General features: G+C 41.7%; 1 protein-coding gene across 1 annotated transcript in view; it reads right to left on the bottom strand.

The window, feature by feature from the left end:
* otofa (otoferlin a) overlaps positions 1-22,960 on the bottom strand; it is a 374,531-nt gene that overhangs the window by 215,783 nt on the left and 135,788 nt on the right. The window contains exon 4 of the mRNA XM_072278846.1: positions 8,138-8,237. Within this exon, the coding sequence (XP_072134947.1) occupies positions 8,138-8,237 (100 nt within the window). The remainder of the gene's footprint in view (positions 1-8,137; positions 8,238-22,960) is intronic.

Here is a 22,960-nt window from a genome sequence, read left to right as displayed (position 1 = left end):
GGGTGAGGTGCCGGAGGATTGGAGAATGTCTCATGTTGTTCCGTTGTTTAAAAAAGGATCAAAACATAATCCAGGAAATTATAGGACGATAAGTTTGACGTCAGTATTGGGTAAGTTATTGGAGGGAGTACTAACAGACAGAATCTACAAGCATTTGGGACTTATTAGGGAATCAACACGGCTTTGTGTGTGGTAGGTCATGTTTAACCAATCTATTGGAGTTTTTCGAGGAGGTTACCAGGAAAGTGGATGAAGGAAAGTCAGTGGATGTTGTCTACATGGACTTCAGTAAGGCCTTTGACAAGGTCCCGCATGGGAGGTTAGTTAGAAAAATTCAGTCGCTAGGTATACATGGAGAGGTGGTAAATTGGATTAGACATTGGCTCGATGGAAGAAGCCAAAGAGTGGTAGTGGAGGATTGCTTCTCAGAGTGGAGGCCTGTGACTAGTGATGTGCCACAGGGATCAGTGCTGGGTCCATTGTTATTTGTCATCTATATCAATGATCTGCATGATAATGTGGTAAATTGGATCAGCAAATTTGCTGATGATACAAAGATTGGTGGTGTAGTGGACAGTGAGGAAGGTTTTCAAAGCTTGCAGAGAGATTTGGACCAGCTGGAAAAATGGGCTGAAAAATGGCAGATGGAGTTTAATACAGACAAGTGTGAGGTATTGTACTTTGGAAGGACAAACCAAGGTAGAACATGCAGGGTAAATGGTAAGGCACTGAGGAGTGCAGTAGAACAGAGGGATCTGGGAATACAGATACAAAATTCCCAAAAAGTGGTCGTAAACAGAGCTTTTGGTTCATTGGCCTTTATTAATCAAAGTATTGAGAATAAGAGCTGGAATGTTATGACAAGGTTGTAAAAGGCATTGGTGAGGCCGAATCTCGAGTATTGTGTTCAGTTTTGGTCACCAAATTACAGGAAGGATATTATTAAGGTTGAAAGAGTGCAGAGAAGGTTTACAAGGATGTTGCCGGGACTTGAGAAACTCAGTTACAGAGAAAGGTTGAATAGGTTAAGACTTTATTCCCTGGAGCGTAGAAGAATGAGGGGAGATTTGATAGAGGTATATAAAATTATGATGGGTATAGATAGAGTGAATGCAAGCAGGCTTTTTCCACTGAGGCAAGGGGAGAAGAAAACCAGAGGACATGGTTTAAGGGTGAAGGGGGAAAAGTTTAAAGGGAATATTTGGGGGGGGGCTTCTTCACACAGAGAGTGGTGGGAGTATGGAATGAGCTGCCAGACGAGGTGGTAAATGCGAGTTCTTTTTTAACATTTAAGAATAAGTTGGACAGATACATGGATGGGAGGTGTATGGAGGGATATGGTCCGTGTGCAGGTCAGTGGGACTAGGCAGAAAATGGTTCGGCACAGCCAAGAAGGGCCAAAAGGCCTGTTTCTGTGTTGTAGTTTTTCTATGGTTTCTATGGAAACTGTAAAAGATGGAAATAGAGAAGGTTTCTTGCTTAAAATATTAAAGAAATGTGTCATCTTTAACTTTATGCCTTTTGGAAATCAGTTCATCTTTTACTTGCTTAGCTATGCATAGTAACAGAAATTTTGACCAGAGGTGCCCAAACTTTTGCATGTCGCTGCATGTCAATGACTTGGATGACAGAATTGATGGCTTTGTGGCAAAGTTTCTGGATGATACAAAGATAGGTGGAGGGACAAGCAGTTTTGAGGAAGCAGAAAGGCTACAGAAGGATTTAGACAGTTTAGAAAGAAGTGGCAGATTGAATACAGTGTCAAAAAGTGTATGGTCATGCTCCTTGATGGAAGAAATAAAAGTGTAGAGTATTTTCTAAATGGAGTGAGCATACAAAAATTAGAGGTGCAAAGTGACTTGGAGATCCTTATGCAAAATTCCTAATTGTTAATTTGTAGGTTGAGACTGTGGTGAGGAAGGCAAATGTGATGTTAGTATTCATTTTGGGAGGTTGAGAATATAAAAATCAGAATATAATGTTGAGGCTTTATAAAGCAACGTGGAGCCCTCACTTGGAGTATTGTGAGCAGTTTTGGATCCTTTATCGAAGAAAGGATGTGCTTAAGTTGGAGAGGGTTCGAAGGAGGTTCACAAAAATGATTCTGGGATTGAAAGGCTTGTGATATGAAGAGCATATGATGACTCTAGGCCTCTACTTATGGGAATTCAGAAGAATGAAGGGTGATCTCATTGAAACCTATCAAATGTGAAAAGCCTCAATAGAGTGGATGTGGAAAGGATGTTTCCTATGGTGGGCGAGTCTAGGACCGGAGGACACAGCCTCAGAATAGAGGGCATTCTTTTAGAAAGGAGATGAGGAAGAATTTTCTTTTGCCAGAGAGTGGTGAGACTGTGGACATTGTTGCCACAGGCAGCTGTGGAGGCCAAGTAATTGGGTATACTTAAGGCAGAGATTGATAGATTCTTAATCAGTCAGGACATGAAAGGACACGGGGAGAAGGCAGGAGATTGGGGCTGAGAGGGAAAATGGATCATCCATGATGAAATGGTGGAGCAGACTCATTGGAACAAATGGGCAAATTCTGCTCCAACATCTTACGGTCTTATAAACAAAGGGGAGTGCTTATTGTAAGTTACAGAAATTGATATTGGTGTCAACGGATTGGAGGCTAGCAAACAGAATATGATGTGTTGTTCCTCTAATTTGCATTTCACTTCAATTTGGCAGCTGAGTACAATGTAGGAATAGGAAGTTGAGTCAAAATGGCTGGCCACTGACTGCTATGCCAGATGGAAGAAGGGTGCTTGACAAAGTGATCTCCCAGTCTGCTGTATTTTGCCACAGCAGTAAAATGCAATATAGAATAATAAAAACTATAAATTACAGGTATAAATACATTAACCAGTAGTCCACAAGGAGAGCAAAAAAGAAAAAAATGTCAGGTATTATACGTGGGTTCACTGTCCATTCAGAAATCTGATGGTGCAGGCGAAGAAGCTGTTCTTAAAACTTCATCTCCTTCTTGATGGAAGCAATGAGAAGGGGACATGTCCTGGGTTCCTTAATAATGATATGAAGATAGGTGAAGGGGCAGGTAGTGTTGAGGAATCAAGGAGGCTGCAGAAGGACTTAGAGAGATTAGAAGAGTGGACAAAGAGATGGCAGATGAAATACAGTATTGGGAAGTGTATGGTCATGCATTTTGTAAGAAGGAAGAAAAGCATAGACTATTTTCTACACAGGGAGAAAATTTTAAAAATCCCAGGTGCAAAAGGACTTAGGTGTCCTCATGCAGGGTTCCCTAAAGGTTAACTTGCAGGTTGAGTCAGTGGTGAGGAAGGCAAATGTAATGTTAGCATTCATTTCGAGAAGACTAGAATATAAGAAGGAGGTGATGCTGAGGCTTTATAAGGCACTGGTGAGGCCTCATTTGGAGTATTGTGAGCACTTTTGGACCCCTTAGCTAAGAAGGGGAGTGTTAACATTGGAGAAGGTTTAAAAGAGGTTCATGAAAATGATTCTGGGAATGAAAGGGTTACCATATGAAGAGCATTTGATGACTCTGGGTATGTACTTGCTGGAGTTCAGAGGAATGAAGGTGGATCTCACTGAAACCTATCGAATATTGAAAGGCCTAGATGCATAGAAACATAGAAAATCTAAAGCACAATACAGGCCCTTCGGCCCACAAAGTTGTGCCGAACATGTCCCTACCTTAGAAATTACCTAGGGTTATCCATAGCCCTCTATTTTTCTAAGCTCCATGTACCTATCCAGGAGTCTCTTAAAAGACCCTATCATATCCACCTCCACCGAAGTCGCTGGCAGCCCATTCCACGCACTCACCACTCTCTACGTAAAAAACTTACCCCTGACATTTCCTCTGTACCTACTTCCAAACATCTTAAAACTGTGCCTTCTCGTGTTAGCCATTTCAGCTCTGGGGAAAAGCCTCTGACTATCCACGTGATCAATGCCTCTCATCATCTTGTACACCTCTATTAGGTCACCTCTCATCCTCCGTCGCTCCAAGGAGAAAAGGCTGAGTTCACTCAACCTATTCTCATGAGGTATGCTACCCAATCCAGGCAACATCCTTGTAAATCTCCTCTGCACCCTTTCTATCGTTTCCACGTCCTTCCTGTAGTGAGGCGACCAGAACAGAGCACAGTACTCCAAGTGGGGTCTGACCAGGTCCTATATAGCTGCAACATTACCTCTCAGCTCTTAACATTACCTCTCAGCTCTTAAACTCAATCCCACGACTGATGAAGGCCAATGCACCATACGCCTTCTTAACCACAGAGTCAACCTGCGCAGCAGTTTTGAGTGTCCTATGGACTCGGACCCCAAGATCCCTCTGATTCTCCATACTGCCAAGAGTTGTACCATTAATACTATATTCTGCCATATTTGCCCTACCAAAATGAACCACCTCACATTTATCTGGGTCCACTGCCACTTCTTAGCCCAGTTCCTCATTTGATAGCCCTTTCATTCCTGGAATCATTCTCGTGAATCTTCTCTGAACCCTCTCCAATGTCAGTATATCCTTTCTAAATAAGGAGCCCAAAACTGCACACAATACTCCAAGTGTGGTCTCACGAGTGCCTTATAGAGCCTCAACATCACATCCCTGCTCATATACTCTATACCTCTAGAAATGAATGCCAGCATTGCATTTGCCTTCTTCACCACCGACTCCAGTCCAAGATATATATGGGCACTTTAAAACACGGGGTTGTTATTACAAATACAGTCTATTTTAAATTCTCATAAACCATAGTCACAACAAACAAAACAACATCGGCGTTATTCTCCTGGCTATTCTCCTGTCAAAGCTCAAATTCTATTTAACCAGCTTCAAAGATCTGGCCACAGATCTTTGTGACTAGACTAAAACAGACACTCTTAAGGTGAAAAAGGACAAAGAAATGCAAGCCTGAAAAAAATGTGACAACTTCATTGACAAATTAATAATTACTATTAAAGAAATAATATATAGGTTGTAAAAACATTAATTTGGGCACAAATAACTAAGAGAAAAAGTAAAATATCTGTGGCTAATGGAAGATCAGCAAAAGTTATATTTAGAAAATAAGGAAATGGTAGAGGAATTTGACCATAACTCTCTATGTCATTTTGGAGTAATACACATAAAGTTTGTCAGATGGATGAGAGAACTAATGGTCTTATGAAAGAGAGAAACCAAAGGAAATACTAATTGTATATAAAGCAGTCCTAGAAAAGCTGGTGAGTTTGAAAGCTGACTAATTCTAAGAACCAATGACTTACATCTCAGAATTTTAGAAGACATGGTTTTAGATATAGTGTACACTTGATTTATCATCCTCCAAATGATAAATAAGTGGCAAAGCTTCTGGAATTATTCCTGTAGATTGAAGAGTTGCATTTGAAAAATTCTATTTAGGAATTTAAGGAGAGTGAAGTCAGGAAGACACTTAGTTCTTAGCCCAATGTCGCTGGTAGGGAAAATACTGAAATTTATAATGATGTAATAGCAGACAGTATAACAGCACTGAGTGGAGCTAACATTGATTTATGAAAGGAAAATCATATTAGGCTAATTTTCTGAAGTTCTTTAAAGATGTGACTCAGAGGAACCTGTGGATGGCAGACAATGACCTCATGCCACACTGTCGCCCAATGTACTCGCTCAGGACAGGAGATGCTGGAAGTGGTGTGGGAGAGAGCAGAGGTTTCTGTGGGCATGCAGGGACCCATGCTGGGTTGGACAGGAGATGCTGGAAATGGCGTGGGAGAGAGCAGAGGTCTCTGTGGGCATGCAGGGACCCATGCTGAGTTGGACAGGAGATGCTGGAAATGGTGTGGGAGAGAGCAGAGGTCTCTGTGGGCATGCAGGGATCCATGCTGGGTTCGGGGCTAGCACCTCCCGATGGTGCTGCTCTCCAGTGTCCGCTCGGTGGAAAACAAGCTGGATTGTGTTCATCTGCAGCTGCATTAGGACCAGATGAGGAACTGCTGCATCCTTCATCTTGCAGAATTGTGGCTCCGGGACAAAATTCCATACACCATCATTCCACAAGCCATGCCACTCCTTCTGCTAATACTATTTTTTTATGACTGTATTTTTATCTGCTGCTGTAATCATTTGTGCTATGTGTTCTGTGCTGTGTGTGACTGTTGGTAAAGTGTTTTGCATTTAGCCCTGGAGGAATGCTGGTTTGTTTGGCTGTGTATACATGTATATAGTTGAATGGCAATTAAACTTGAACTGGAACTAGATTGGGCATATTTGAATTTCAGAAGATGTTTGACAAAGTCCCATACTGGAAGGGGATTAACATGATTAGAACACGTGGGTTTGGGGTAAGTGGGGTGGAGAGGGATGGAGGAAGAAGGGGGGAGAGGGTGATGGGATAGATGGGGTAAGGGGATAAAGGGGGAAGGGGAGGGGGGAGAGGGGGGGAGAGGGGGGAGGGGGGAGGGGAGGAGGAAGAGGGGGGGAGGGAGGGGGAAGAGGGGGGGAGAGGGGGGGAGAGGGGGGGGAGAGGGGGGGAGAGGGGGGGAGAGGGGGGGAGAGGGGGGGAGAGGGGGGGGAGAGGGGGGGAGAGGGTAAAGGGGGAGGGCCTTCAAAGACAGTTGTGGCAACTATGTGTGGGGGGAGGGGGAGGAGGGGGGCAGGAGTGACTGGTGGATGTCAGAGTGGAGGGGGCAAAAGGGAGGGAAGGGGAGAGTGGTTAGAGTGGGGTAGTGGGGGGTAAGGGGGTAAGGTGAGGTAAAGGTGGGTAGAGGGGGGTAGAGGGGATAGAGAGGGAGAGAGCAGAGTGAAGAAGAGATGGGGAGTGGGTAAGGGGAGAGGGAGGAGGGGGCAGGGAGGAAGGGGTAGGTGGGGGGGAGGGCTGAGAGGGCCTGAGAGTGCCTTCAAAGATAGTTGTGCTAACTATGTGTGAGGGAGAGAGGGGTGGGAGGGAGGGGGGAGGAGGGAGGAGTGCGGAGAGAGGGAGTTGAAGAGGGGGGTTGAAGAGGGGGGTTGAAGAGGGGAATCTGGCAGGGAACTTTGAAAGCAATGTGTCCAGGAAGCATGCTAGATAGAGCATGATTTGGCCCCTTTGCATTGCAGTGAGAATAGCTGACAGTGCAGCAGCATATTGTTAGTCATGCTACAACAAGATTGCAAATTTCAAACAGAGGCTACAGCAGAAAAGAGCTGGAATATGCCTTGGGGACTGTGAACTAGAAAGTAGAAGAGAGCATTTATGAATTGAAGATCAAGGCTTTGAAGACATGGAGGCCTGGATAATGAGAGTGGTGTTTAGAAACAATTAAAATTAATCTTTTAATATATTTTTTCATGATCTTTTATTTGACCATGGTCCCTGATTCACTGCAAACCTAAAATCAATAAAGATGGGATGAGAGTGGCTGGAAGGAGGACAAGATTATTGTGGGGGGTAGAAGGCAGTGAATATTTTATTTATAAAGACAAGAGATTCCGCAGATGCTGGAAATCCAGAGCAACACACAGACAAAATGCTGGAGGGACTGAATAAGTCAGCCAGCATCTATGAAGGGGAAGGAGCAGTCGGCGTTCCAGGCTGAGACCTTCTGTCTGCACCAGAAAGTAAGGGGAGAACCAAAATAAGGAGGAGGGAGGACAGGAGGCAGTAGAAGTTGGCTGGTGATAGACGAAACCGGCTGAGGAGAATGGTGCGTGAGTGGGGGAGGGGTATTGAAGTAAGAAACTGGGAAGATATTGTTAGAAGAAGCAAAATGCTAATGAGATGGTATCTGATAGGAGAGGACAATGGAAGAAAGGGAAGGAGGAAGGGAACCAGAGGGAGATGTTGGGCAGGTGAAGGGAAGAGAGATGGTGAGAGGGGAAACAGATAGGGGAATGGAAAAAGAGTGAAGGAGTAAGAGTGATAAATTACCGGAAGTCAGATAAGTCAATGTTTGTGCTATCTGGTTGGAGGCTACCCACACAGAACCTGAGTGTGGTTTGACCATGGCAGTAAAGCAGGCCATGGACAGACTTCTGTCTGCCAAAAGTTCCAACAAATCATCTCAGCTAGGTTTCCTAGTCACTTCATTGGAAACTAGTTTTCATTCTGTTTGCACTACTGAAACATTGGGTGAGACAGGATGAGAGAAAAGTATCGAGAAAGGAGAAAAATGTCTAGAAACTTACTCTGATGGAGGTATTGTTGTCATCTATTAACGTGTCTGACACCTCCAGTTGCCCTTCCTCCACCACTTTTTGTAACACCATCCCAAATGTCCCAATTAGCCTGCAAATAATTAAAGGAAACATCAGTTTTCCCTGAATCCATTCCAAGTAGTAGCAAGGAATAAGTGCAGATTATATCATGCAGTCATCACATATTTCCAAAAATAAGTCAACTTAAAGTTTGCTGTACAGAACTATTGAGAAAAAACAGACAATAACTACATTAAGCAAGGTAAAAATTACACAGAGAGATACCAGCATGGAACCTTAGCCCACTGAGTTTGCACCAACCATCAAGCACCATTTATGGCAGAGGTTCCCAACCCTTTTTATGCCAACGACCCCTACCATTAAAGGGATCTGTGAACCCCAGGTTGGGAACCCCTGATTTATAGAATTCTATCCCCAAACCATTTTATTCCCTGCACAATCTCATCAACTCCTTCCAGACTTCACCGTTCATTGACAAAGTAGGGGTAATATGCAGTGGTCAGTCAACCTACCAACCCTTGGGAATTTGGGATGTGGAAGGAAATGGGAGCAGCTGGAGAAAACCCAAAGGTCACTAGACATTGTGGAAACTGCACACTGACAGCAGGACTGAGCTCAGCACCTGGAACTCTGAAGTGACAACTCTACTATTTGAGCCTTCAGGCTGCCCCAGGTTATCTGGTATGCATTTGAAGTTCAAAATTTGCTCGCAGCTTCTCATGGGTAATGCCATGAGTGCACAACATTGCTGAATTCCTCGTGGAGTTTGGTGAAAAGTTTTGACAACTTCTTTCTACTCATTTGCAAATCTATTTAAACAGTTTGTGCCAGTGTGGCCTAGTCAAAGGAGTTCTCCTCCATCAATTTAATTGATTTTATAATTGTTTTAAAATTGTTATGTGTTTTATTATTTAAAAATATTTTAAAATACATGAATAATACTTTTTTCATTTTATCTGTCCTGCATATCTGTCAAACATATATTCTTCATTACTTCTGGTGATTACTTGTTCATGAAAAGTTTGTTCAGCTACTCCACTCATTTCCTTCAAACATTTAAATTAGCTCTGATGTAAACCCATACTTGTAGAAAGAACTACTTATTTTATTCACTAAATCATGAAAATACAACGTCATTCATTTTATATTTAGCTTGTTGCATATATTTATTGCAGATATCTGTGAGATCTGCAAGTTAACTAAATGGATGAAGTGAGGATTATCAGGTCACTCCAAACACATTTAAAGATTTTTATATGAACTTCTATTTTGGTTTGTACATTATGTTGCAATTATTGGTCTCTTTAATAGAAGAAACTGATGTTTAAGACTTCTTCTATGCACGATTTTAATCACTGTTTCCAATTCCCATCTATTTATATTCTGCTTTCTTTGCTGCTTTGTTCTCTTTACCTTGTTTGCTTGTTTATTTTAACTTAATAATTCCTGGAATGCAAGGTCAGACTGAGGAATGATGGTGAATTTCCTTCAAAGGATATTAATAAACCAAGTTGTGTTTTAAGCCAATTCTATAAAAACATAACTTTCCTCTTTGCCTGAAGTGCCAAGTTTCCATGGTGAGATTCAAGCCTTTGTCCTGTGACTGAGTCACCATAACACCAAGTACTCATTCATTTATAACTGAGGATTGGGTTTGTCATTTGCTTTTTAAAGTAGATCCACAAACAAGTTTCTACAGGTTTTCATGTTTTATTGTTTTACAACATTGAATCATAATGGATTTAATTTGGCTCGAGTCTGTGTGGATAGGTCTCTATCAGCATTGCACATTTGGACACTGCAATTTTTCCCCATTCTTCTTTACAAAACTTCTCAAACTCTGTCAGATTGCATGGGGATCATGAGTGAACAGCCTTTTGCAAGCCCAGCCACAAATTCCCAATTGGATCGAGGTCTGTATTCTGACTTGGATGCTACAGGTCATTAACTTTCTCGTGTAGCTTTGGCTTTATGCTTGGGGTCATTGTTTTGCTGGAAAACAAACCTTCTCCCAAGTTGCAGTTCTCTTGCAGACTGCCTCAGGTTCTTGTCCAGGATTTCACTGTATTTTGCTGCATTAACTTACATTCACAAGCCTTCCAGGGCCTGCTGCAGTGAAGCATCCCCACAGCATGATGCAGCCACCACCATGCTTCATGGCAGGAATGGTGTGTTTTTTTTACTATGTGTGGTGTTTGGTTTATGCCAAACATGGCATTTAGTCTGATGGCCAAAAAGCTCAATTTTGGTTTCATCAGACCATGGAACTTTCTTCCAGCTGACTTCAGAGTCTCCCAAATACATTCTGTTAAACTCTAGCCGAGATTTCATGTGAGTTTTGTTCGCAACAGTGGCTTTCTTTTTTCCACCTTCCCATAAAGCTGCAACTGGTGAGTCACCCAGGCAGCAGTTGTACATGCAGTCTCTCCCATCTCAACTATTGAAGCTTGTAACTCCTCTACAGTTGTCATAGGTCCTTCTCTTGCATGACCACTCAGTTTCTGAGGACTGTCTGCTCTAGACAGATTTAGAGCTGTGTCATATTCTTTCCATTTCTTGATGACTGACTTAACCGTACTTCAAGGGATATTTAGTGACTTGGAAATGTTCTTGCTCCGGACTTGTGCTTTTCAAAGGCCTTTTCACAGAGTTGTTTGCATTCATGGTGTAGTTTTTGCCAGGATCTTGACGCACCAGCTGTTAGACCTTCCAGAAACAGGTGTATTTTTACTACAATTGATTGAAACACCTTGCCTGCACATAGGTTTCCAAAAACAGATCGCTACCTATGTGATTTCCCAGACCAATTGGCTGCACCAGTGATAATTTGGCATGTCATATTGAAGGGGATGAATACTTATGCAATCAATTATTTTGTGTTTTATATTTATAATTAATTTAGATCACCTTCTAGAGATCTGTTTTCACTTTGACATGAAAAAGTCTCTTTCTGTTGATCAGTATCAAGAAAGCCAAATTAAATCCACTATGATTCAATGTTGTTAAACAATAATACATGAAAACTTCTTGGGGGGGGGAGGGGGTGAATACCTTTTATTGGCACTGTTCGCTGAGTAATAAGTTCTGCCTTTATCAGACTGAATAAGATTTTTATCCTTGATACATTTAAGTTATCAAGAAATATCTCTGACTATATTGAATTTCTGATGTAAATTCTGCATTTGAAAAATGTAATGCTATTTTCAATAAATATAAAAGTAAAATCTATGTATTTCCTTTATGGACTATTTATTGGATTTATGTTCCAGGGATGATGGAAGACAGTTGTACTGTACTGACCAAATTAAGGACCAGCATTTGAGTAGACTAAGACTAACATTCACATACCCTCCAGATTATTTTCCTCTAAGAAGTCCCTTTGAACATAAAATATATTTACATATTTCTATTTTTAATTGAATGAAAAGTTTAAGGTCAAATCAATATAGTTCTAAATAAATTTTCTTCAGTATGGAATAGTACTGTAAGGTATTTTAAGAAAAGTTTTTTTAAGATTAACAGCCAAATTAAACAAAATCTTATTGCATCCATTGACACTCAGGTACCCACTTTTAAAACTATTGATAGTTAGCTGCTAATGAAATGAATAGTTACATATTTTATCGTGCATAAGTAGTTTTACTGAATCTGTAAATAGGGAAAGCAGTAATAATCAATGCTTGATTCAGTCTAATCCCAAAATTTTAGGTGGAGCAACATGAAGAGGAAATTTTAGGTTTCTATCCAAGACATTATTGCATGTGCATTGTGATGTGATGTTAACTGGCAGGGAACAAAATAACGAGGAATTAGAATCCAAGCCATATATTTAAACAATCTTCTTACAGCAGCATAGAATAGAAATAAATTTCATTATTCAAAACAAGGCATCCCTTTGAAATTCCTTTTACATTCTTTTTATATCTTATTAGCCAGATTTAATTAAAATTAGAAGAAAAATATATATCACGGGCATCTGATGTAACCAAGTGTACATATTCATTCATGGTTTTCAATGGGTAATAGTGTCCTGCAGAAATTTCATCTTTCAGCTCAGCAGTGTGGTGGCAAAGCATACTAAATTAATGTTATGCAACCTGTATCGCTTTAGTCTATGTGGCAAAAATGATCTCCAGTGAATCTCTGCCCTATTTTTATCACCTGAGGCAAGAGTTGGACTTGATATGGAAGTGAAGTGTAGGCACTGATGGAAACAGAAGTTGTAGGAAAAGGTGAAAAGGATGCACTTCAAATTGGCTGAGCACAGAAAAACACAATGTCAACTAGCCTTGGCTAAGTCTGACTCAAGCACTAATAGCCTCCCACAAGAAGGGACCCGAGCATCAGAATATAAATTCAGTGAAAAATAGTCTCACATAATTATATTTGTAATAAACATTACTCTCTTAATTCTTCTATTTTTATACTGCTTAAAATGGACAGCCTTATTAATGATATGTTCCTTACTCTCCAGCCAATTGCTCCCCTGTGGAAACAAGGAATGATATTTCATCTGTCATTAGCTGTGAATGTTTTGCAGTTTGTAGAGAGAACATTGACTTCTCTAACTTCCACTAACCCACCTCCCCCTCATACCCCATCTATTATTTATTTATATACACACATTCTTTCTCTCTCTCTCCTTTTTCTCCCTCTGTCCCTCTGACTATACCCCTTGCCCATCCTCTGGGTTTTTTCCCCCTCCCCCTTTTCCTTCTCCCTGGGCCTCCTGTCCCATGATCCTCTCATATTCCTTTTGCCAATCACCTGTCCAGCTCTTGGCTCCATACCTCCCCCTCCTGTCTTCTCCAATCATTTTGGATCTCCCCCTCCCCCTCCCACTTTCAAATCTCTTACTAGCTCTTCTTTCAGTTAGTCCTGACGAAGGGTCTCGGCCCGAAACGTCGACTGTACCTCTTCCTAGAGATGCTGCCTGGCCTGCTGCGTTCACCAGCAACTTTGATGTGTGTTGCTTGAATTTCCAGCATCTGCAGAATTCCTCGTGTTTCCATAGATGCTGCCTGGCCTGCTGAGTTCTTCCAGTATTTTGCGTGTATTCCCTAATGTGTTCACCTCTACCATCAGCCCGGGCAGTGCACACAAGCACTTACCACCATTCTCAACACCGTTCTCCTGCCTTCTCTCCATAACTGTTGATGCTCTTACTAATCAAGAACCTATTGATCTCTGCTTTAAATAGACTCAATGACTTGGCTGCCACAGCTGTCTGTGGCAATGAATTCCACAGATTTACTACCCTCAGAGGTAGTGTAACGAACTACTTTTGACATCTCCCCTGTACTTTTCACCAATTACCTTAAATTATGCTCTCTCGAATTAGCCATTTCTACCCCAGAAAAAAAGGCACAGGCTGTCCACTCCATCTGTGCCTCTCATATTCTTATACCTCTCTATCAAGACACTTCTTATCCTCCTTCACTTCAAAGAGAAAAAACCTAGCTCATTCAACTTTCTCAATCTCCCCTTCTTGGACATGCTCTCTAATACAGGCAGCATCTTGGTAAATCAGCTTAGCAGCCTCTCTAAAGCTTGCACATCCTTCCTATAATGAGGCAACCAGAACTAAACACAATACTCTAAATGTGGTCTAACCAGAGCATTATAGAGCTGCAACATTCCCTCGCAGCTCTTGAAATCATTTCTCCTGACGAATCAAGGCCAACACACCATATGCTTTCTTAACCATCTTATTAACTTGCACACAACTTTGAGGGATTTATGGACATGGACTGCAATGTCCCTCTGTTCCTCCACACTTCTAAGAATCCTGCTATTAACCATGTACTCAATCTTTATGTTTGACTTTCCAAAGTGTATTATTTCACACTTTTCTGGAATGGGCACTTTTCAGCCCTTCTCTGCATCCCATCTGCATCCTATATATTAGGCCCAACCAAAATTAGACTTGTAAAATGAAGAGTCTCTATAATAATAATAATAGGGGAAATGTCAGTGATCATTTTCAATTATATAATCTGTATATAATTTGTACTTGCTTGAATAATAATAGGTAACACAAACATTTTTAAAAACCATCAGAGACCTGACTGTGATCCAGGAAATGAATATCACCAGATTATTCATGCTTTATGGATCTTATCACTTTAACCACATGCATCATTTCAGCTTCCTCGTATCTCTGCATCTTATCATTCATTTATGCATCGCTGCCAAATCCAATTCTCCTTTGTCTATCTTGCCTGTTATTTCTTCAAAGAATTCCAACAGATTTGTCAGGCATGATTTTCCCTTGAGGAAACCACGTTGACTATTGTCTATTGTATCATGCCTCCAAGTACCCTGAGACCTCATCCTTAATAATTGACTCCAACATCTTTCCAACCACTGAGATCAGACTAACTGGCCTGTAGTTTCCTTTCTTCTGCCTCTCTCTTTTCTTGAAACGTGGAATGACATTTGCAATTTTCCAATCTTCTGGAACCATTCCAGAATCTAGTGATTCTTAAAAGATCATTACTAATGCCTCCACTATCTCTACAACTGCCTCTTTCAGAAATCTGGGGTGTACGCCATCTTGTCCAGGACTTATCTATCTTCAGACCTTTCAGTTTCCCAAGAATCTTCTCTCTAGTTACGATAACTTCACACACTTTATGCCCCCTGACACCTGGAACTTCCACCATACTACCATTATTTACCACAGTGAAAAATGATGCAAAATACTTTTTCAGTTCATCCACTATGTTGTTGTCCCCATTGCTACACCTCCAGTATCATTTTCCAGAAGTCCGAAATCCACTATTGCTTCTCTTTGGCTTTTATGTGGGCTTTGGCTTCTTTTGTTAGCCAATGTTGTGTCGTCTTCCCTTTAGAATAATTCTTCCTCTTTGGGACGTATATCTCCTGTGCCTTCTCAGTTACTTCAAGAAATTCCAGCCATTGCTGCTCAGCTGTACTTTTCCTGCCAATGTTCTTTTCCAATCAATTCTGGCCAACTCCTCTCTCATGCCTCTGTAATTCCTTTTACTCCACTGTAATACTGATACATCTGACTTTAGCTTCCCCTTCTCAAATTTCAGGATGAATTCGACCATACTATCATCAGTTTCCCCTAAGGGTTCTTTTACCTTAAGCTCTCTAATCAACTCTGATTCATCGCACAACACCCAGTCCATAATAGCTGATCCTCCAGTTGGCTCTACCATGAGCTGCTCTAAAAAGCCGTCTCGTAGGCACTCTAGAAATTCTCCCTTCTGTAATCCAGCACCAAGCTGATTTTCCCAATTCGCCTGCATATTGAAGTCCCCCATGACTATTGTAGCATTGCCCTTTTGGTGTGCGTTTTCTATCACTCATTGTAAATTGTAGGCCACATCCTTGCTACTGTATGGGGGGGGGTCTGAAAACAACTTCCATCAGAGTCTTTTGATCCTTGCAGTTCCTTAGCTATATCCACAATGATTCAACACTTTCTGATCCTAGGTCACCTCTTTCTAATGACTTGATTTTATTTTTTACCAACACATCAATGCCGCCTCCTCTGACTTCCTACCTATCCATTCGAAACAATATGCATCCTTGGACATTGAGCTCCCAGCTATAATCTTTCAGCCATGATACTGCGTGCATTCAGATACAGCACTTTCAGTCCTGTATTCACCCTTTTCGACTTTGTCCACCTTTTGTGTTGCAACTCATCCTGTTGACAGCAATTTTGCCCTATCAACAGTCTCTGCTCACTAGCAACAGCTTCTGGTTCCCATTCCCCTGCAACTCTAGTTTAAACCTCACCGTGCAGCATTAACAAACCTTCCCAATAGGATAATACCCCCACTCCAGTTCAGGTGCAAACCGTTCCTTCTGTATAGGTCCCATCTTCCATGGAAGATCTTATGCTCTCTCTCCTACACCAACTGCTTAGCCACGTAATAAACTGTATAATTTTCCTAGTTCGAGCCTCACTAACACGTGGCATGGGTAGCAATCCTGTGATCACAACCCTGGAGGCCCTGCCCTTTAATTAGCACCTAACTCCCTGAACTCCTTATGCAGAACCTTGTCACTCGCCTACCCATTTCATTGGTGCCTACATGGACCACGACCTCTGGCTGTTCACCCTCCCACTTAAGAATACTAAGGACTCGATCTGAGATATAACGGTCCCTGGCACCTGGGAGGCAACACACCATCTGAGAATCTTGTTCTCACCCAGAAAGCCTTCTGTCCATTCCTCTAACTAATGAATCCATTACTAGCACAGTGTGCCTCTTCTTCTCCATTCTCTCCTAAGTCACAAAGGCAAACTCAGTGCCAGAGACGTGCCCACTGAGACTTTCCTCTGTTAGGTCATTCCCCACCCTCCCCCTTGACTGAAGTCCCCTCCTCTCCAAACTTTCAACGTCCGGATGGCTGCTGGTCAAAGTTGGTCAGTGCAAGTGTGTTGGAGCTGGAACACTACCCAGTCTCATTAATATGACCTCTCAGGTGAATAATATTTTCAGTCCAGATGCTCACAGTATGCTAAGTATTCTGAGTAAAAAATTTCTGCAAGCGATTTGCAAGGTAGGCACACACAAAATATTAACAGGATCTAGAAGCTAACTCTTCTCATGAGATCAAACAAAATTTTGCAGAGGAACCTTAAACCCAAAATTGATTTCAAGAAATCTAACATCAGCCCTGGGAAATGTTGATATAAGAACAGAGTCTCTGCTTGTTTGCATCACAAAATGATGACCCCAGGATTAAGGAGCATTGTACAAACTGGATGGAATGCATCTCAAGCTTCTGTCATTGTTTTTTGTAAGATTTACTTAATAAAACATTTCTTTTGTTAGCCCTACCCGCAATGTGGTTCATTAAATGTTAAATTTAAAGAGATTTGACATAGTTCCTCGTCATTGTGAACAGATAACTTGAATTTTTTTTTTCAACATAGCTCAAATTTATTCCATTTGACAAAAACATAATCTAAAGGATTATGTAGAAAACATGAACTGAAGGACTGCATCCTGCTTTCATTCACAGAATGTACTTTTCCTTTGTGCTTTACTTAAATTCCAGGTCTAGACTCATGATACCATAGTGCAATATGGCAGAAAAATGAGCTGTTCAGCCCATCTAATCTGTGCTGGCCTAGTTTTTTTGTCTTGTCCTATCTATCTGCACCTGAACCATAGCCGTCCATACCTCTCATCCATGCATCTATCCAAACTTCTCTCAAAAGTTACAGTTGAACCTCCCCTCTATGACTTCCATTGCCAGCTCGTTCTATACTCACACCACCCTCTGAGTGAAGAAGCTCCTCCTCAGATTCCCCTTACATATTCACCCTAAACCTATGACTAATCTTGCCTCCAGGATGAATTAATTAATGATCTAATTAGAACATAGAATAGTACAGCACAGTACAGGCCCTTCAGCCCATAATGTTGAGTCGACCCTTAAACCCTGACTCCCATATAACCCCCCACCTTAAATTCCTCCATATACCTGTCTAGTAGTTTCTTAAACTTCACTAGTGTATCTGCCTCCACCACTGACTCAGGCAGTGCATTCCATGCACCAACCACTCTCCAAGTAAAAACCTTCCTCTAATATCCTCCTTGAAACTCCCACCCCTTACCTTAAGGCCATGTCCTCTTGTACTGAGCAGTGGTGCTCTGGGGAAAGAGGCACTGGCTATCCACTCTATCCATTCCTCTTAATATCTTGTATACTTCTATCATGTCTCCACTCATCCTCTTTCTCTCCAAAGAGTAAAGCCCTAGCTCCCTTAATCTCTGATCATAATCCATACTCTCTAAACCAGGCAGTATCCTGGTAAATCTCCTCTGTACTCTTTCCAATGCTTCCACATCCTTCCTACAGTGAGGTGACCAGAACTGGACACAGTACTCCAAGTGTGGCCTAACCAGAGTTTTATAGAGCTGCATCATTACCTCGCGACTCTTAAACTCTATCCCTCGACTTATGAAAGCTAACACCCCATAAGCTTTCTTAACTACCCTATCCACCTGTGAGGCAACTTTCAGGGATCTGTGGACATGTACCCCGGGATCCCTCTGCTTCTCCACACTACCAAGTATCCTGCCATTTACTTTCTACTCTGCCTTGGAGTTTGTCCTTCCAAAGTGTACCACCTCATACTTCTCCGGGTTGAACTCCATCTGCCACTTCTCAGCACACTTCTGCATCCTATCAATATCTCTCTGCAATCTTCGACAATCCTCTACACTATCTACAACACCACCAACCTTTGTGTCGTCTGCAAACTTGCCAACCCATCCTTCTACTCCCACATCCAGGTCGTTAATAAAAATCACGAAAAGTAGAGGTCCCAGAACCAATCCTTGTAGGACACCACTAGTCACAACCCTCCAATCCGAATGTATTCCCTCCACCACGAACCTTTGCTTTCTGCAGGCAAGCCAATTCTGAATCCACCTGTCCAAACATCCCCGGATCTCATGCCTTCTGACTTTCTGAATAAGCCTATAGTGTGGAACCTTGTCAAATGCCTTACTAAAATCCATGTAGATCACATCCACTGCACTACCCTCATCTATATGCCTGGTCACTTCCTCAAAGAACTCTATCAGGCTTGTTAGATACGATCTTTCCTTCACAAAAATAGAACATAGAACATACAAAATCTACAGCACATTACAGGCCCTTTGGCCCACAAGGTTGTGTTGCCCATGTAGCCTACTCTAGAGGCTGCCTAAAATTTCCCTAGTGCATAGTCCTCTGTTTTTCTAAGTTCCATGTACCTATCTAAGAGGCTCTAAAAATATCCTATTTTATCCGACTTTACCACTGTTACTGGCAGTGCATTCCACACACCCACAACTCTGTGTGAAAAACTTACCTTTGACATCTCCCTTGTATCTACTTCCAAGCACCTTAAAACTATGCACCCTTGTGTTAGCCATTTCAGCCCTGGGAAAAAGCCTCTGGCTATCCACATGATCAATGCCTCTCATCATCTTATACACCTCTATCAAGTAACCTTTCATCCTAAGTCACTCCAAGGAGAAAAGGCCAAGTTCACTCAACCTATTTTCATGAGGGATGCTCTCCAATCCAGGCAACATCCTTGTAAATATCCTCTGCACTCTATAGTATCCACATCCCTCATGTAATGAGGTGACCAGAACTGAACACAGTACTTCAAGTGGGGTCTAACAAAGGTCTTATATAACTGTAACATTACCTCATGGCTCTTGAACTCAATCCCATGGTTGATGAAGACCTTCTTAACAACACTGTCTACCTGTTCTGAAGCTTTGACTGTCCTATGGACATGGACCCCAAGATCTCACTGATCCTCCACATGGCCAAGAGTCTTACCATTAATATTATATCCTGTCTTCAAATTTGACCTTCCAAAACTAACCACTTCACACTTATCTGGGTTGAAGTCCATCTGCCACTTCTCAGCCCAGTACTGCATCCTATCAATGTCCCGCTGTAACCTCTGACAGCCCTCCACACTATCCACAACACCCCAACCTTTGTGTCATCAGCAAATTTACTAACTCACCCTTCTACTTCCTCTTCCAGGTCATTTATAAAAATCACAAAGAGGAGGGGTCTCAGAACAAATCCCTGTGGAACACTACTGGTCACTGACCTCCATGCAGAATATGACCTGTCTACAACTACTGTTTGCCTTCTGTGGGCAAGCCAATTCTGGATCCACAAGGCAATGTCCCCTTGGATCCCATGCCACGCTACTTTCTGAATGAGGAACCTAATCAAATGCCTTACTGAAATCTTGTATTTCATACTTCCCTGTCCCCCACTGAACCTACACTATATGAATTCATAGAGCAATCCCACAAAAATTTTGTGTTAATTGACCCACAATGAAAATGTTTGTGGTCAGTCCTTTAAATGGTAACAGAGCTTATACGTCTCCAATTTTTAAGTCCCACTCTGTTAGATAATAATGAACTTGATCTGAAAGAGTAGTTTGTTCACTTTGCATTATTCTTCACCATCAGCACTAATGAAAGAGAAATTGTTCCACTTCATGTTTCTGTGGTGTCTCAGGCAGTTAAAGCAAGATACTTAAACTTTATGAGGAAATAATATACTAGTCATGCGCACATTCATTTATAATGAGACATGGCTTGTCTATTGTTCTGCACAAAATAAAAAGTATAACACATAACAATTCCAATTACATGGTAGATGAATATATTGCAACAGTGATTGGAGATAACCTGAGGTGATGGCCACAGAATTAAAACCACAGTGCAAATGTAACTAAAGGGTTCAACTAACAGAAGTAGAAGTATAAAAACAACAAATTTAATTACTCCAATTTCACATTTGCATGATGACTGTTATCCTTTAATAGGGAATGAAATCTGCAGTGATTAAAAGAATCACACAAGCCTCAGTTTAAAGATATCACATTATCAATCATGAAAGCAGGTGAAAGTGGTTCTCAGAGATATTAAAATTTTTACATTTACAATTGCAATGAATTCTAATATCATGTAGTACAGTAGGTAAGCTATTTTCTAGCTTCCAATAAAGCCTCGAATGGCATTAGAGATATTTATCAGGAGCGCTGCACATGCAGGACTCTTAGCATTGTCAGTGATCCCTCCCATTTGTTCAGCAATCTCCTTGATCCCCCTACTAGCAGACAGGAGGTCACATAACATTAGGACAAGAATTGTTTTGATGGGAAATAGCATTTTACCCCAGGCCATAGAACTACTGACCTCTCTGCCACTACCCAGATCTCACCATGTATGAAACGCCAGCAGCATTATACTTTTGAACCTTTTAACTTGTATCGTTTATACACCTTATTATCTATTAAGTTATTTGTGGTAATATTACTTTGTGTTATGTGTATGAGATATACGTATTCTGTTATGCATCTAGTTCCAAAGGAACAGTGTTGCGTTTGGCAGTATACGTGAGTACAGTTCAATGACAATGAACTTGAATTTGAACCTCAAACTGTTCAAACTGGTGATATACTGCGTCCGGTGCTCCCGATGTGGCCTTTTATATATTGGCGAGACCCGACGCAGACTGGGAGACCGCTTTGCTGAACACCTACACTCTGTCCGCCAGAGAAAGCAGGATCTCCCAGTGGCCACACATTTTAATTCCACATCCCATTCCCATTCTGACATGTCTATCCACGGCCTCCTCTACTGTAAAGATGAAGCCACATCCACATGGAGGAACAACACCTTATATTCCGTCTGGGTAGCCTCCAACCTGATGGCATGAACATCGACTTCTCTAACTTCCGCTAATGCCCCACCTCCCCCTCGTACCCCATCTGTTACTTATTTTTATACACACATTCTTTCTCTCACTCTCCTTTTTCTCCCTCTGTCCCTCTGAATATACCTCTTGCCCATCCTCTGGGTTCCCCCCCCCCCCGCTTGTCTTTCTTCCCGGACCTCCTGTCCCATGATCCTTTCGTATCCCTTTTGCCTATCACCTGTCCAGCTCTTGGCTCCATCCCTTCCCTTCCTGTCTTCTCCTATCATTTTGGATCTCCCCCTCCCCCTCCAACTTTCAAATCCCTTACTCACTCTTCCTTCAGTTAGTCCTGACGAAGGGTCTCGGCCTGAAACGTCGACTGTACCTCTTCCTAGAGATGCTGCCTGGCCTGCTGCGTTCACCAGCAACTTTTATGTGTGTTGCTTGAATTTGAACTTATATTTTTTGTACATGTGGAGGGAGCTACTGCAGTTCAAAGTTCATTACAAAGAACGTTTATGTCACTACATACTGTAAATATATTCCTTTTCTCATAGGCATTGACAGTAAATTCAAAGGAACACAATACAACCAATGAAAAATTACACCTAAACAAAGACAAACAACTAATGTGCAAAAGGCAGCAAATTGTGCAGATACAAAAATGAAAAAAAAATATTGAGAACATGTTTTGTAAAGCTCTTGAAAGTGAGTCCATCAGTTGGAGTATCAGTTCAGTGTTGAGGTGAGTGAATTGATCCACTCTGGTCCAGGATCCTGATGGTGAGGTGTAGTAACAGTTCCTGTACCTGGTGATATGGGATTTAAGGCTCTTGTGCCTCTTTCCTGATGGCAGCAGTAAGAAGAGAGCATGGCCTGTTTTCCTGTGTCATTGCTTCTTGGAGATGTGCTTAATAGTGTAGAGGGCTTTGCTGTTCTGTATCCACTACTGGGTATTTAGTATGCCACTCAGCTTTGTACACGAAAAGCAGTCAGTTACAATTTCATTTTAAATTTCTGTGTTCCTTTAATTTATAGAGATTTGACATAGCTCCTGGTTACTGTGAACATACAACTTGAAAGCTCTTTTAATGTAGCTCAAATTTACTTCATCTGAGCAACTGTACTTGATGACCTGAAGGAAGGTTTCACTCTTTCATTCACAGAACAAACTTATTGCTTTAAACTTGATTTAATTTCTAGGTTGATTTAAGTTCATGGAGTCATAGAGCACTATGGCAGAGAAAAGGGCTGTTCAGTCCATCTGGTCTGTTCTGTCCTAGTTTTCTGTCTAGTCCTATCTATCTGCACCCAGATCCTAGCCTTCTATACCTCTTGTCCATTTACCTCTCATCCATCTCTTCAATGTTACAGTTGAAGCCCCCATCCATGACTTTCACTGGCAGCTCATTTGACACTCACCCCACCCTCCGAGTGAAGTTCCATCTCAGATTCCACTTAAATATTTCACTTTTCACCCTAACCTATGACCTCTAGTTCTAGTTTCACCCAATCTAGGTGAGAAAGTTGCACTTATTCACCCTATATACGCTCCATAATTTTGTATAC

Source organism: Mobula birostris, chromosome 2, assembly GCF_030028105.1.
Source record: "Mobula birostris isolate sMobBir1 chromosome 2, sMobBir1.hap1, whole genome shotgun sequence".
Taxonomy (NCBI): domain Eukaryota; kingdom Metazoa; phylum Chordata; class Chondrichthyes; order Myliobatiformes; family Myliobatidae; genus Mobula; species Mobula birostris.
This window is presented reverse-complemented; position numbering and strand designations above follow the sequence as displayed.